The sequence below is a fragment of the Mastomys coucha genome, unplaced genomic scaffold, assembly GCF_008632895.1.
Source record: "Mastomys coucha isolate ucsf_1 unplaced genomic scaffold, UCSF_Mcou_1 pScaffold13, whole genome shotgun sequence".
NCBI lineage: Eukaryota > Metazoa > Chordata > Mammalia > Rodentia > Muridae > Mastomys > Mastomys coucha.
Genome location: NW_022196895.1, coordinates 70384630 through 70401323, shown reverse-complemented (window position 1 = coordinate 70401323; position 16694 = coordinate 70384630). Strand labels below are relative to the sequence as shown.

Here is a 16694-nt window from a genome sequence, read left to right as displayed (position 1 = left end):
GCCTCGAACTTAGAAATCCGCCTGCCTCTGCCTCCCAAGTTCTGGGATTAAAGGCGTGTGCCACCACCACCCGGCTTGGAGTTGGTAACTTTTAAGTTTTCTGAACAAAACACCCAAGGTCCTCAGCTTCCAAAAAGGGCTGGCGATTTTGAAGGTTTTGGTCATGATCGCTTGGCTTCATTTTTTTTATGGCTGACAGCAATGCAGAAACTTATGACAGAGAAAGAATGGTAGAGCAGAATGGCTCAGCCCGATGAAGCCAGGAAGGAGAGATAAAGGAGAAGGGAGCCAGGATCTCAGTGCTTCCCTCAAGGGCTCATCTCCAGAAACTGCGCGTCTCCAGAAACTAACTTCCCTTGTAACAGACCTTCCTAAAGTTTGCGCCGCGCCGCTCCCTAACAGTGGCCGTCAGGCACCTTCGAGGTGCACCGAACTTTGCGGTCTGCTGAGTTAGGGGTATCGTCCGACTCTGCCAGGCCTCCCTCCCAAAGTGCCCATTCCATCCTGCCCTTCGATTTTCAAACTGGAAAACTTTAAACTCAGACCAGTGTCTTGACACACCAGGACAGACACATGGGGGCTTTCCATCATTTCCGAGATGATTCGTCTCTCAGAAGGCCTTAGCAGGCAGGAAGAGACAATCACATACACAATTTTGGGGAAAAAAAATCCACAAATAAGCTGGTGGTATTGGTTACAGAAAATTGATAAGGAGTAAAATTCCATGCACAGCAGAAGAGAGGTAAGAATTGCAAACTCAGCACTCTGGACCACTGAGTCTTCAGTTTGTGGGTGTCCAGGGGGAGCTGGGAGGGGGGCTAAGAGTAGGGATTTTTTTTTTCTGCCATTGATGAGAGGAACTTGAATTTAACGTTGCTATTAGAGTCCAACATTCACAGATGACCCTGGCCTCAAAGGGACTCACCAAGTATTTGTAACACTACAACATGACATACAGAGAATGATCTACGATACAGAGCAAGCTTCATTGCTCTTCGGCGTATCTCTACAGAGATGAGGTCACTGCGTGCTTAAAGAAGGACGCCACTTCCTTACGCTGGCAGTGGGGTGGGGGATGAACAGGGCTGCAGACAGCTTTACACTTTGCATAGTTATTTAAATATTCCAAATAATGAAAGTGCTAGATAAATTTAAAGCACTCTCCGTAACTGGACCTATGCAGGATTACATTCTTTCGCTCCAGCCCCAAACACACTTGGTTAGGCTGAGATGTGTCTCAGCTCGGGGAGGGCACGCCACTCTGCCCATCTCTTAGGAAACCTCTGGCTCACAAGCGTGCACACACAGGAAGCATGCCCTAAGGCTGCTAGGCACTTTATACTGAGGGGAACCCAACAAAGTCAAAGTACAGAAATGGAGTTTTCCCGCCAGCAGAGGGCAGGAGTGGAGCGGTTTGCAAGGGCGGTGGGGAGAGAGCATTTGACCTGTGCTGAGCTCTACTCTGGTCAAAAAACATAGAAAGGCCGCTCTCATCAATCCAAGGTTGGCATCTGCAAAATGCCCAGCACGATCTGAAGGCAGAGAATGAGGCTAAGGATCAGCACACGTGCACCTTATACTCATCTTGTCTCTAGGAAGAAAAAAGGCAGATGACACAATCCTTTTCTCCAGAGAAGACACCATTTTCTCACTGGCTTCAAGACAGGACATTAGGCTAGGTGCCCTAAGCCGATGGAAAAGGGACTAATACTAATACTGAATGTTCTACTGGTATGAAGTACCACGTGCAGCCAGGAGACCGAAGTTATCACTGTGGTAGGTGATAAAAGACTGGAACGGTGTTCAGTCCGGGGTATCTCCAGTTTTGCTATGGAAAGGGAGCAAGGTGACAGATGTCCCGGTGTGAATGCCACTAAATTGTTCACTTAAGGATGGGTCACATGGCTACACTTACATTGCTAGAACATTACATTGCTATTACATTACTTTTACTAGAAGAAAGAACTGAGCAAAAGTAGGAGGGGCATCTCAGATGAACAGTGAGAATTCTGAATACTTTACCAGAGGAAGCCATTGGCTGCAAAGAGCACAGTCCTACTACGAGCCCAAGGTTGGAATGCAGCTTTTTAGAAGAAAATCTGACCTCCCTACTTTTCTCTTTGCTCTTGCCCTAAAATCAATTTACTCTGTGGGCTGGGAGGTCTACCAGCGTGTGACCACGGGATGGCTTCAGCCTCAGAGGAAATTCTCTCAGTATCCAGCCATGTGGCGTCTCTGCCCCTGCCTCAAGTGTCCAGTGCCCAGTCACTCTTGGGGCCAGCTTCAAGCCAGCATAACCCATGGACAAGAGACAGAGACTCTGATGCCCAGAGCCTATGCTGATAGGTTCCAGAGTGACCAGTCCTATAGCCAGAGAGGATGAGATGGGCCATGGGTGGCTTCCAGGATCCATCATGCAGGGCCAAATCTATGTGCAGCCAGGGACACGAGCATCTGCTGTTTTAGCAACACGGCAGATCATTCCCCACTGCCTCCATACAGCTTTTAAAAACACCCACCCACTCGAGAAGGCCAACTGAAACGGAGTCTGTCGGAGTAGAAGGCACTCCATTCGGGTGGGTGGACTAATTTCATTTTGTTTCGGGTGTGGGGTGGGAAGTTATTCAACATGGCCAACAAGACTCCATCTGCTGACAGTTTCGTTTCTCCCCTCAAAACCAAGAGAGGACGGGATTAGCAAAGCCTGCCGGTTAGGAGGCGAAGGACACAACCAACCGACTCAAATTCAGCTGCCCCATTGTTACGCGCGCAGCGACACGCTCCAGGTTCCTACAGAAAGAGTTGGTGTTTGGAGAATGCTCAGTCAACAGGTTGTTCAACCAACCAACCATGTGGAGTGGGAAGAAGAACAGAATGCTTTGAAGAATGAACAACAGCAGGCAGTTAATAATTCACAACTTAAGGACACAATACAGGCATTCCAGGCACTGGGGTTCACCCAACACAAACCTTCCATCCACTCTGGGCCTGCTCTGTGACCCACCTGTCTGTCTGTCTATCTGTCTCAAAGTCAGTTCTTCATGTCATTCCTCTACTTTGTTTACAACCAGCCTCCCTGCGTACATCCTGTATGAAATGGCTGCCTGCCACCTCTGCCTTAGGCCACCTGGATCCCAGGTTCAACGGTTTACCTTCCTTTCCCTGTCCACATGCAACATTGCGGTTTGGGCACAAGTAGCACCTTGTAAGAACATTCCCTACTCTTAGCCTGAGCCCAGGCTCCCACTACCTGCTCTACTGTTCCCTCCTGCTGATGCCCTCGTCCTATAGCACACCCACTCCCTTCACTCCAACGTAAAGACTCCCGTCTCAGCTACCACTGGAGCCCCAGTTGTGAATAGGTTAGCTCTTGTTTCTTATGTGACATCCATGGAGCAGGCTCATGGTTTCACACTTCCACATCATCGACGGTGTCAAAGATGCATTTGGAGTTCAGAAGCTCCCCTGGGCAGACAAAAACTAAGGCCACAATTTACTATCAGACCCAATCAGGATGGACCTCTGGCTCCCACCCTAAGGACCAGCACTTACTGTGTCATCTTCCAGTCTGAGCTGCAGGCTCTTATCACCCTCGTTGTAGTCCTTGGTTAATTCAGCCGAGCGCCACACTTCATCTGGGTCGGGGATCCAGACCCTTGTGTACTGAAAGACAAGAAGGAGAAGAGACTTAGATACAAACCAAAGGATCCCAGTTTCTAAGCATGTGTCAGTTTCTATGAAGGGTTTGCTGGGAAAATATTTTACAGCAACATGTATGCACCACACTCCCTCTCAAAGATGTGAGATGATCTAATATCATAAATTATAAATATTTCATGGGACTCATTTAAAACAGCACTCTCTCAATCTTAAGGGAATGTGACAGTGAAATTAAAATTCTGCCGGGGAGACAGCTGAGTACAAGCTTAGCTGTAACCGTGAGGGGTTTTACACGATCCTTTTAAAGACACAAATCAGCAGTCAGAAGGAGAGGGCATGCTACAGTCAACGAAACAACACTGGCCAAACGCAGGAAGCACGGCAATGCTTTGGAGTTCAAGTTACTCTGCTCTGATATTCTACATTCAGTAGAAATGGCGGCAAGTCAAAGGCTCCCTGTTAGTAGTATGAGTCTAAACTATCTCCTGCAGGTTCATGTGCTAAAAGATTTTGGGTCCTGTTGTCACTAAATGCCAGAGGTCATGGACCTCTTTAGGAGGTTGGGTCTAGCTGGAAGTATGACACTAGTGGGCTAGCTGTGGGGAGGGGGATGTGAAGGTTCCACCTGCCCCATTCCCCATCCAGCTACTGTCTGCTTCTCGTGTGGTCCACCATGGCGTCAACAGCCTCAGCCACACACTCCTGCTGTTGTAATCTCAGCTGCCCTGCCATGCCTCTCCTGCCGTGATGCCTGAGCTCTCTAAAGCAAAGAGCCCAGACCTCTCTCTTCTCCCTCACGTTGCTTCTGTCAGGTGGGTCACAGTCGCACAAGAGCAACCAATGCAAGCATCTCGAGTCTCAGCCAAACAACAGTTATGTGCGCTTTCTTTAAGCCGCAAACATTACAAAAGTCTCAGGCTCTCCATCCCTGCCCTGTAAATAAAGCCATTCAGTCTGGTCTAGTCCTGGCAGGGAAGAATACGCCATTCCTGTTATATGGAGTAGCCTTTAGTCATTAGTTACCAGACCCTCAGCCCTGATTACGTTACAATATGCCGGCAGCTTGGTAATCAACAAGTCTAGGTTAACCACAGAGCAAGTCAGGACCTGAGGTGACATGGCCCTTCTGGAGGTGGGCACATGCATTTGTCACACAGCACAGCAGCATCCAGACCCCCTGCCCTCAGTTCCGACCTTACATTTTACACAGATGCCAGACAAACTGCCGAACTGCTGCTCAGGTGAGAGAACTCCACAGGGCCTGCTTGGTTTAGAAGCCATCTGTGTGCGCCTGTGTACATACTACATGGCTATGTCACATCATGTTCTTAACGAACCTGAAATGGCCCTTTTGACCAAAGGCTGAACCATACCCCTGGGTCGGTGAGTGGAACTCACACGGGCAGTCAGTTGCTGTGTACTATAACCAGCTGGCTTTGGGTCCTGCCTTTTTTTTTCTTAAGCCCATGTTTTTTCTCCTAGTGGACCCTTTTATAAAGACCAATATCCCGACTGCTGCTCCATTAAATCATTGTTGAGCAAAGTCCTACGGTGACAGGATCAGAACATGAACAGAAAGCAAATGTCAGTACATCCTTGACATCCCAACCTAGGGCTGACCACCAGTCATTTCTTTTTAACTTAAGAAACAGATCCGCAGAGCCATATTCTCTGTGCCTCTAGGCCCACCTTACTGGGTATTTGTAGCATGGTAGAGTCTAGGATAGAGTACAGTGCAGTGCAGTGTAGTACAGTGTGCTGTGGAATCAGAAGCTTCCTGCACAGGGCCAAGTCTCTGAGGATGCAGCAGAGCCTTTCTCTCCTCCACCGCCAGCATCCGTTCTTCCCTCTAGTGTTTCCCCCTAGCTTCTCCACTGTCCTTGAAGCCTGAAGTCCAGTCAGCTGCACTAAGCAGTAAGATGCTCTGAGTGCTCAGTCAGTGGCCTCTCCTCAGCCACAGAGTGATTCCCTCTGGTCACTGTGCTCCGTCGGGCAGTACACCCGCAACTTTTAACTCAAAACCGACCTTATATGTCGGACAAGGCCTACAAAGATTGCACAGAATGAGAGATAACTGAGAAGAGTGGAGGCAGCCCGGGAGGAGCTGAGTGAGTGGAGGCGATAAGCCACGAGAGACCTGGTCTCAGCTCAGGGAGTACTCCTGTGCCCTTCGCCAGCTGTCCCTGTGCTCCTCAGTGCCCCAGCACTGCCAAGAACTCACTACACCTGGCTCCTGCTCACTCCTACTCTGAGTGAGTTTATCTTTCTACCTATGTATCTCTCTCCTTCCCGAACAGCAGGCTGAAAGTGTCCAATGGGCAGACAGATCACCTCTGTTTCCTATGTGACAGGGCATAGCAGGACCTTTGTGGCTTCCTAAGTGACAGGGCATAGCGGGACCCTTGTGGTTCTCTGTTTGGCTCCTTTCTCCTCTGTATGAGGGATCTGGCGTCACTGTCAGCCAGAGCCTCTCATGTAGAACCTCAGCCTCTACTCAGATACATCCACTCAGAACCCGCAGAGGCAGGCACTAATGTCTGTCGCGACCGCACCTCCCCGCACCTCCCCGCACCTCCCCGCACCTCCCCACACCTCCCCACACCTCCCCACACCTCCCCACACCTCCCCACACATCCCCACACATCCCCACACATCCCCACACATCCCCACACATCCTTGCTTCTGTGAAGGTATCAGCAGACAAGGGCTGTGGGCTGCGTCCAGTTGTGTATGACCCATGAGTTAAGAATTACCTTTAACTCTCAACCAGGGGGTCAGACGACTGATTTTCAAATAACACGAAACATTTCACGAAAGGTTAATTTTAGAACACAGAGATGGTTACTCATTTATATGTTACTGTTTTCACATGTCAGTGGCTGAGCTGTCAGGAATACTATATTAAAATATGTAATTTAGGGCTTTGACAGAAAGCAGTGTCAACTCTGTTCTGTCCTATCTGTTTCCCTGAGCCAGCCCATCCCTCGTAGTATATGTCTCTATGTCTATGTCTATGTCTACGTATATATACAGACTCCCAGTTCCAACACCTTTGCATCGAAGGCTGCCATCACTGCCATCACAGAGTGAGCCCTTGAGACACCACAGTAAATCTGATTGGCTTGCTTTCTGGCTTCACAGTCATTTCTCTCAAGTGAGTTTCATCTCATTACTTCAAGATCTTTCAGGTACATTACTGAGCACCTCTGCATCCTTAGGGTCCGGCGTAGCTAGTGGATGTGCTCAGTGATTAAGAAATAGAACGTTTCTTATCGGGGAACCCGGTTTTACTTAAAGCATATTGCCCCGAGCACCATCACAATCAAGGACCAACGTGGAAATCTATTCCCCAAGCTTCAGGAACCTAGCTAGTAGGGCCCATTCGGTGATGTGACAACTCCGGAGGCGAGGACTAGTTACTCGCTCAAGGCAGAAGTGACAAGGAAAGGTAGGGAAGAGAATGCTAGCTGTGAGAAGACGAAGCAGACAGCTGCAGTCTTAGGTGGCCTTTTGAAAGACATTGCACATTAAGATCTTATCAAGCAAACGGCAGACTCAAATCCAGCAAACACTTGGCACCTAACCTGTGCAGCTCTGTGCCACACGCTGCCATAAAGTCTCTTCAGTCTCCCTCCAAGAACAACCTGTGTGGAAGCCCCAACATCACAGCAGTTCACTGCTGACCCAGAGCAACACTTCTCTGTTCATTCTGCACACAGGGTGGCTACATCTGCAGGGGGCCCTCCTCCTGCCTCCTGCCTCCTGCCTCCTGCCCCTTACACCCATCCTCTGTGGCTTCTCCACTCGAAGATCCTACAAATTACCAAAACAGAGTCATTAACCCAACAGCATACTGTAGCATACACCATGGGTACTTTTACAGGACGTTCAAGGGTAATTTAATGATAATCCAACTTTGTGGTCTAGCTTTCCAGAAAACCCCCCTACCTTCCCCACATGCCTTAAGATGATACATGGTCTCTGAAATGTGTACAAAGTATAATCAGCACAAAATAGACAGGGAAGAAGGAGCTATGCAAGCTGAAAAGGGAGAGACAGGTGCCGCCGTAACTAGCAAAGACCTACGAAGGGGGGACGGCCGGGTGTGATGGAGCTCTGGGAGGGAGGGGGATTTGACGGTGCATTTCCTCGCCTAGTGACGCGAATGCTACACAGCTAGACAGAGCGAAGGCACTAGCATGGACTTAGAATTACATTCTGCTCATTTCCTCCCATTTAAAACAATATGAATATAAAACCTGGAGTAACTGCGGAAACAAGGAAAGTACAAAGGGACGGGGTGGGGGAGAGCCACAGGGAGGGGAGAGCCACAGGGAGGGGAGAGCCACAGGGAGGGGAGAGCCACAGGGAGGGGAGAGCCACAGGGAGGGGAGAGCCACAGGGAGGGGAGAGCCACAGGGAGGGGAGAGCCACAGGGAGGGGAGAGCCACAGGGAGGGGAGAGCCACAGGGAGGGGAGAGCCACAGGGAGGGGAGAAGCAGGGTACGGGGGATTTCAGGGGAAGGTTTAAATGCAGTAAGCATGTATGGAAAAAGTTATAAGGAAGCCTACTATTACCTACCTACCTAAAATTACATGTAACATACATGTCCACATATACACATGCATATACAGTGTAGATGAAATCTTCCCATGTGAGCTGACAAGAGCCGTAAGGTATTTAACAAAAACCCCAACACCAAGCATGAGAATCCTCTTTTGGAGTTGTTGGCCAGGATTGTTCAAGAGACTTCCAAAATATTATGGGCTACAGCCCTTGGCTGCCCTCAGAGATGGAAGGTAAGTCCCTATCGCTGAAGACATCACTACAGATACAAGACGCAGAGGACTGGAGCTGTAAGTGGCTTAGAAGCCACCTCCCTGAGGACTAGCTTTCATGGTAACAGAAGGAGCCATGCAATCTCCCAAGGGAAAAGAGAAATGGCCTTCTCCAGAGAAGAGCCCCACAACTGGTTATTTAAGTGGTCTGCCAAGACCATATACATACAGGAGATGCTATAGACCGAGCAGGTTGTATTTGTGTATTATATAAGGAATATACATATATGTGTGTATATATACATACGTATGGAATACATATATGTGCGTACATATACATATATATGGAATATACATATAATGCATGTGTGGGGGTGTATGTGTGTATAGCAATAACTAAAGAGACCATGAATTTGAAAGCAGTACATAGGAGGGGTAAAAGGTAGAAAAGAGAGGGGGAAGTGATGTAAACACAAACAGCAATTCTCTTCCTCCCACAAAGCCCCCCCCACTGCTGTACTAAAGGGGTACAATCACAATTGTGTATGCAAACCCTCTCACCATGCATTTTACTGATCAACCTGTAGGAAAGCTATAACGTATGTTTTCAGGAAACCTCTCTGCTTTTTACGCGTATGGCCTGAGCTTATATGTACCAGATGTGTGCAGACACCTGCACAGGTCAGAAGAGAGCCTCAGACCCCCTGGAACTGGGCTAGAGGTGGCTGTGAGCCGCTGTGTGGGTGCTGGGAGTCATGCACAGGTCAGAAGAGAGCCTTGGACCCCCTGGAACTGGGGCTAGAGGTGGCTGTGAGCCGCTGTGTGGGTGCTGGGAGTCAAATGTTTGCCCTGCACAAGAGCAGTCAGTCTTTGTGACTACTGACCCATCTTAAGAACTAGATAGAAACAGCTCTGAACTGGGGGGAGGAGGGGGAAGGGACTGGAAGATGGCACCGAGGGCCTGGCACGGATAGGCTAGACGAGGGCTTTACCACCGAGTCACCTGCGGCCTCTGATGCATCTCTTAGTTTTCATACTTTCAAGGGATGCCTCTCAAATCTAACCTCTACCAGCTTTACTGAATGGAAGACAGCAGACTGTCAAAAGATAAGCTCGCTCACGTAACCTAACTGCAGAGCCAGAGAGCCTGTCACCACTGTATTTTAACAGCGCTTAGCTTCTTTACAAAAAGCAAACGAGATAGCAAGTCTGGCCTAAGTAACAAATAGGAACCGATTTGGGAAGGAACCTGTGTATTAAACGAGGGATGCCTCCATCCAATGTTACACGTTAGCACTGAGCCTTTGCTCCTTTCCCGTCTCCAGTGACAGCCCCACATGCGGGTAGAGAGTGGCTGCCTATGACAACAGTGCTCTGTGCTCCAGCTGTACAGCACAGTCACGTGGAGAGCTTGCTAATTCCCAAGCCGGGCAACACCCTAGACTGTCTACATCAACGTCTGGGGGTGGGGGGTGGACTCGGGCAGCGGTTTGGAGGTTTCTCAGCTGAATCCAGTGTCCAAGCAACCTGTGTCTGAGTAAGCACTCAGAGGGGCCTCCGCAAACCCAGGAGTCTAGAGGCATACTTCTACCTCACTTACGGAAAAGTTGCAAGCGAATGCAAATGCACGTCTGCAAGAGCACACCATCTGTCCATGTAGACACCTGCATGTGGCGTAGCACTGCGGGAGGTGTCTGGGCTCTACAAGACAGTTTAGTGATCGTGAGCGGGCTGTTGCACAGGGTGAGCATCAGCTCCTTAGATGAACAATAGGATGAGTGTTGTATGGAAAGCGGGGTCCTGGGAAGGTTCTACATGACAACACCAGTCGGGAAGATAAGCCCAGTCCTTCTATTACTTCACTGTCTTCAGGTCTCTGTTCTTAAGCTCAGGAAGTGGATCTAGCCCCTTTCATTCCGAAAAACGAGGAGAAGTGCTTCTTGGTGCTGGCTGATGGATAAGAACTATTTGTCGATCTTTAAAACACAAGGGCACGAACAGCCATGCCCCGTTTGAATAATTAAACCTCCAGGGAGGTAGATCCAGAGCATTACGTTAGAAGAACAAAAGCCCGAACTATGGATTCCAAATGATGAACGAGCGCACAGAATGACACTAGGTATTCAGAGAGCCTCAGAGCAGTAAGAGAACAGGCATTTGAAACAGTCTCCCTCCGGACATTATTTATGCTACCTTATGCTAAGGTAACTGATGTCGAGAGTCCTTTAATCATTTCAACTTAGTCTCCAGTCAAAGTCAATGAAGGCGGGGGAATCATTCCCACTTTAAACGGAAGAATCCAGATCATTAGACACAAGAGACAATCTACCCAGGCTGCTCAATGGTGAATGTGCAGGGGTTCTGCAGACCTGGAACAAAGGTCCCAGCCTCTGCCTCCAAGTCCTCCACTCTCTGACCCTCCTAGAGAAAGAGATACTGATCTGCCTGTGGAGCCGCAGGTATTTTATATAAATAAGGTGTCACATAATTATATATATGAAAAAAAAAGTGTGAATGCATTAAGCTAAGCCCCCAGGGGGTTTTCTATTACACATCAGGCACACTGACAACTCAGGTGCAAAGAAGCAAAATGGTCTGGTTTGTTCTCCCTGAGAAGAGCCAGAAATGGGCTAGATGGCTTAACTTGGTGGCCGACAGTGTTCTCTGCCTGTCGGGGGGGCCAAATGCAGAAAGATCACCTAATTCTGATGTGTTCGGTGCTATAACTAAATATCACTCAGAGTCACTTAACCCAGATTGGGGAAAACACAGTCATGCAACAGTTAGTGTAGGACATGTCTTAGATTTCTATTGCTGTGATAAAACACCATGATCAAAAGCAATTTGGGGAGGTAAAGGTTTATTTCATCTTACACTTCCAGAGATCAATCCATCACAGAGGGAAATCAGGGCATGAACTCGAGCAGGACAGGAACCTGGAGGCGGGAACTGATGCTAAGGCCATGAAAGACTGCTGCTTATTGGTTGGCTCAGCCTGCTTTTTTCTAATGCCACAGTGGTCTGGGCCCTCCTGCATCAGTCAACAGCCAAGAAAATGTACCACAGGCTTGCCCACAGGCCAATCTGGTGGGGACATTTTCTCAATTGAAGTTTCCCCTTCTTGAATGACTGAAGCTTGTGTTGAAATGCAAGTAGCCAGCACCAGGTGTACATTCTATCTGGAGCCCATTAAGGAAGGTAAATTTGAGTGAACCAGCTTCCATCCCTCAAGGAGCACAGAAGCCAAACATCTCCAATTAAGCAAGTCTGAGTTAGAGCATAGGACCTGCTCAAAAGACATGTAATAGAAATGAGTTAGTAGCTGGACTATCAGTCTCTGGGGGACATAACCGTCAAAGGGCAGCATCTGTATTACCTGCCCTTTAGTTTTTACAATATTTATTTTAATTTTTAAAATTATACATATCTGTATGTCTCTCTGTGTAGTTTATGCATAGGGGTGTAGTGTCTGAGGAGAGCAGGAGGAGAGCACCTCAGACCCCCTGGAGCTGGAGTTACAGGTAGTTATAAGCTCTGGCATGGGTACTGTAAAGTGAACCCAGGTCCTCGGCCATCTCTCCAGCCCCTTTCATTTCCTTTCTCATTGCTGTGATAAAATACTTGACAAATGATACCTAAAGATGATTTTGGCTCATTCTTTGAGAGCACGGCCTACCATGCTGGGGAAGGAAAGGCAACAGAAGCACAGGGCAGCTGGTCATAGTGCACCCGCAGTCAGGAAGTTCAACAGAAGCACAGGGCAGCTGGTCATAGCGCACCCGCAGTCAGGAAGTTCAGCCAGATGGATACAGGTGCTAGTTCGGGACACCATACCACAGAATGGTACCACCCACACTCAGGATGGATCTTTTTTTTCCTCAGTCAAGCCTTTCTGGAAACACCCTCACATCCACAGCCAGGGTGTGTCTCCAGGATCATCCTACATCCAGTCGAGTAAACAGAGAGGACTAACCATTCCAAACACCTGACCAAAAAAACACAGGAGTGACTTTCCTAATCCTGGTAGGAGAGCCAATGATCTAGGACTGAGAGACCCTAGATCCTCTGGCTAAATGAACCTGGCCCCTTAGAGTGAAGATACTGAAGGTCAGCTCTTCTAAGGGCTTAGGCAAACACCCTTAACTGTTGACCTGCATGCTGAAGCCTCTTCTGTGATGATCTCCTGATGGCCACAGCACAGGAGGAGGCTAGAGAAAGGTCAGAAATTCATAGACACTGAGCCAATGATTCCATTTCAAAATCACCAAATGGGCACCCTCCCAAGTGACCTGGTACCTGGTACTAGCAGTCATGCGTTTTAGGAAATATGAAGATGCCTAGCTTCCTCGCCTTGCTTATGGAAAGACAGCCACATTCCACTGTCTCTGAAATCCTTCAGTTTAGGTAAGAAAAATTAGGCCCTACACAAGTGGAGTGGAAATTCACCCACTCATCCCCATGTTCACCGATTTCTCAAGATAGTGTCTTTGGGCCCAGACACTGGCTGCATCCAGTGGTGAACCACTGTATTCTGAAGGCCGATGTCAACTCCACACAGGCGGGTTGCTGGCAATCTTCCTTTCATAAGGAAGTTAAAACAACAAAAAAACTGAATGGGTAAGGTGCTTGCCCCAGCTCCCATCGACAGGTGAAATTCTGTACTTCTGCAACTCAACTTCCTTGTCTATAAAGCAGGAAACAACTGCTCTGTCGTAGCTGTTGCTAGGACTCGACGTGTACATAAAACATTTAGCACTGGATCTGGCACACAGGGACTATTGAGGGGCTTATGGTGGCGACGCAAGCTCTCAAACCCTGCATCTGACACCTGGTGGATGCTCCCTTGAGGAAGGGGCCTCACAACCCCAAATCCCAGCAGAGGCATGCGTCTCCAGGACACCGTGGGGACATGCAAATTCCTGGCTTCCCACTTATTTCCATATTGCTTAACTCCTTTCTACCCCACAGCAACCCAAGCCTCTCAGCTTCCCAGTTTATCCCCAAGAAAAGCTTAATTCATATTTTATATCTGTATCTCAAGTTAAAAGAGAATCAAAACTCCACTGTAGCCAAAGACAAAACTCACCTCTCCACAGACATCCTGAAAGAATGCATACGATGTCCTCAAGAAAGAATTCTCTGGAAAGGACATGCTTGGTGTACAGGGAGAGTGACTGTCATCATATGGACTTGGCTTATGCCAGGATCTACCTGTTAGTGATGGGGATTGCAGGGATACTGGGTCTGAGAGAGATCACTATGCAGAAATGTGTTGGTGTTGACACATCCAAGACTTCCCATGTTCTATTTGCTTGGCAGATTGTCTTAGTTAAGTCTCTCCTGTATGCCTATTCCCAATGATCTTGGATATACATCTGAGTCTAAATTGAGCACTGGAGACATTATTTAGAGAGAGACTGGAGTGACCTAAATGGAAATATCTCTGAAATCCCTCTATTTGAAAGGGCTGTGTGTCAAACCTGATCACAGTCAGAAGTGATGGTGAGCATGGTGATTTGAATAGTAACGGACCTCATAGGTCCATAGATTTCAATACTTAGTCAACAGAGAGTGGCACTATTTGAGAAGGATTAGGAGGTGTGGCCTTTTGGGTGGGTGTGGCCTTGATGAGGTGGGTGGGGCCTTGTTGGAGGAAGCGTGTCACTTTAAGGTTTCAAATAGCCCTCACCAAGCTCAGTGTCTCTCTCTATCTGCAGATCAGTATATAGCTTTCAGCCTCTGTTCCAGAGCCATGCTCGGTGCCAAGCTTCCCACCGTGATAATGGACTAAGCCTCTGAAACTGTAAGTAAGTGCCCTAATTAAATAGTTTCTTTTGTAAGAGTTGCCTTAGTCATGGTGTCTCTTTACAGAAATAAAACAGCAACTAAGACAGTGAGCAAATGAATGAATAGAAACTTCCCATGCATATTATACAAGAATATACACGCACACATAACGGAAAACTGTTTATTTCTAAAGCTATGATAAAATTATTAGCAGTTTGGGCTGGAGAAAGATCTCAATGAGGCGTCTGCAGGCCAAGCATGATAACCTGGAGTCACACCCCCTCCACCGCCCAGGAAGGTAACCTGGAGCCACACCCACACCCCCAGCCCCCGCCCCAGGAAGATAACCCGGAGTCACACCCCCAGCGCCCCCCCAGGAAGGTAACCTGAAGTCATACCCATACCCCCAGCCTGCTGAGGAAGGTAACCTGGAGTTGCACCCCCAGCCCGCTGAAGAGGGTAAGCTGGAGTCACACCCCTGCCCCCCCCCAAGGAAGGTAACCTGGAGCCACACCCACACCCCCAGCCCCTGAAGAAGGTAAGTGTAAGTGAAGCAGCTTCCATCTTTTAGCACAATGGCGAACTTTTCCAATTAAGTCAAGTCTGGGTGAGAGCATAGTGTCTGATCAAAACACCAATGTCAACAGCAGAGAACTGAGATGCTAGATGGCCTGTGGGTTGCGGGAGAAATAACAGTTGAAAGGAGGAAGCGGGGGTGGGGGGTGGATATCTGTACTAGCTGCTTTTCATTTTTTACATGACGAGTGTGTGTGCATATGTGTGTGTGTGTGTGTGTGTGTGTGTGTGTGTGTGCGCGCGTGTGTGTGTATGCATATCCTTGAGTGTGCCCATGTATGTGGGTTTATGCACCGGAGTAAGTGGAGGAGGCCAGGAGAGAAAGGTGCCCTGGAGCTGGAGTTTGCAGGCTGTTGTGAGCTGTCTCGCATCGCTGGCTGGAAACTAAACTCAAGTCCTCTGGAAGAACAATATGTACTCTTAAATGTGAGGGTCAGCTCTCAGTACAGAGCAACTTAATACCTAAAATTCATCAGTCTGTTGTTATGCTTAAGATGTGATGTTCAAGAATTTTAGTTGCTTAGGACAGTATTCCGAGCCTGCTCTCCTTTCCAGAGAGGGTCTCTAACAGTACGAATCAACATCACTAGGCAAGCTTCTTCTTTGCTCGGTGAGTTTATCCTGTGTAGTAAAAGGCCAGTACATGACTTATTTCAGAAGAAATAGTCTTAAGATCACCACAACACTCATCAGAATGCCACAGTCCTAAAAATATTCGTTTGCCTCCTCTTGTTTTAAACCTGTCCCGTTATGTGGACTTGCTAAGCTAACGTCAGCACAGCATTGACTTAAATTATACCAGGGTTAGGTCTCTCTCCTAGAAACTGTGCCTGACCTATGAAAATAAAGCAGCCAAGTAAAGATTGGCTGCAGTAAACACTTCTCTTGCTGAACAGTGGCCCAGAGGAAATGGCGCTTTGCATCTGGGCACAGGAGCCCACAAGTATGTTCTTGATATTCTCCAAATGACAGAATCATCTGTCTCAGAACTTAAATGCCTCAACACACTTGCATTTGGGACTCAGGGCAGCTCTCAATTGAATCCAGGTTCACAACCCCTAATTGTTCAACTATTCCATCTTTGAGGAACGACAGGGGCCTACAGCCTAGAACATGGGTTCTGGTCCTCCAGTCAACTGTCCATAAAGACTTAGTGAACACCTCTACGTGACGGGTACAGTGTCCAGCAATGGGGAATGGTGATAAAAGATACCTCCGTCTTCAAGAAGCTCAACCACACCGTGTGGCTCATCTACTGTGATAGTCAAAACTGCTTCAACAACACCAGCATCCACGTCACTCAACAGCGGCCTAACTCGTTCTATTCATCAAGAACCACATTGAAGACGTAGGATTCAAGCTGATTTATGGATAGGGAAAGGACGAAGTCAGAAAGGTGGGGGATGGGAAATCTTTAGGCTGAGAGGATAATTGAGTCAAAAGCATGGGCAGAAAGGAGAAATGTGGCCCAGGGGCTAAAAGCATGGAGGTGGGTAGTCATGGCAACCCAGGACATGGTGGATCAGGGCTCAAAACGACACTGGGAAGAAATGTAGACTCCAGATCCAGTGGGTTGTTAGAGGGCATGTTACAGACTTTTTAACAATTATTCTATGTCCAATGGAACATGACCTTTGGGTACTGAACAAAGGCACAAAGGTATAATTAGAAGATCAGGTTTTAGAGATTAATGTACATGGGAAAATTTCAGTGTGAGAACACAGTTTCCCTTCTTTCAACTTTCATGATCTCATTTCTTCCCATGAACAGTGACAATGGCAGGTACCAAGGATATCAATCATCCTCCCTGCTCTAAAAGCTGGCTTCTGAGAGTGTTCCTGTTAATTTTACTTTTCCCCTTTATTACTGTTCCAGACTGCTAACTTGCCACT

At 48.0% G+C, this 16694-nt stretch overlaps 1 protein-coding gene across 3 annotated transcripts in view; it reads right to left on the bottom strand.

Moving 5' to 3' along the window:
• Myo5b (myosin VB) overlaps positions 1–16694 on the bottom strand; it is a 317620-nt gene that overhangs the window by 187367 nt on the left and 113559 nt on the right. For all 3 annotated transcript variants that reach the window (XM_031366041.1, XM_031366040.1, XM_031366039.1), the window contains exon 2: positions 3553–3663. In XM_031366041.1, coding sequence (XP_031221901.1) covers positions 3553–3663 — 111 coding nt within the window. The remainder of the gene's footprint in view (positions 1–3552; positions 3664–16694) is intronic.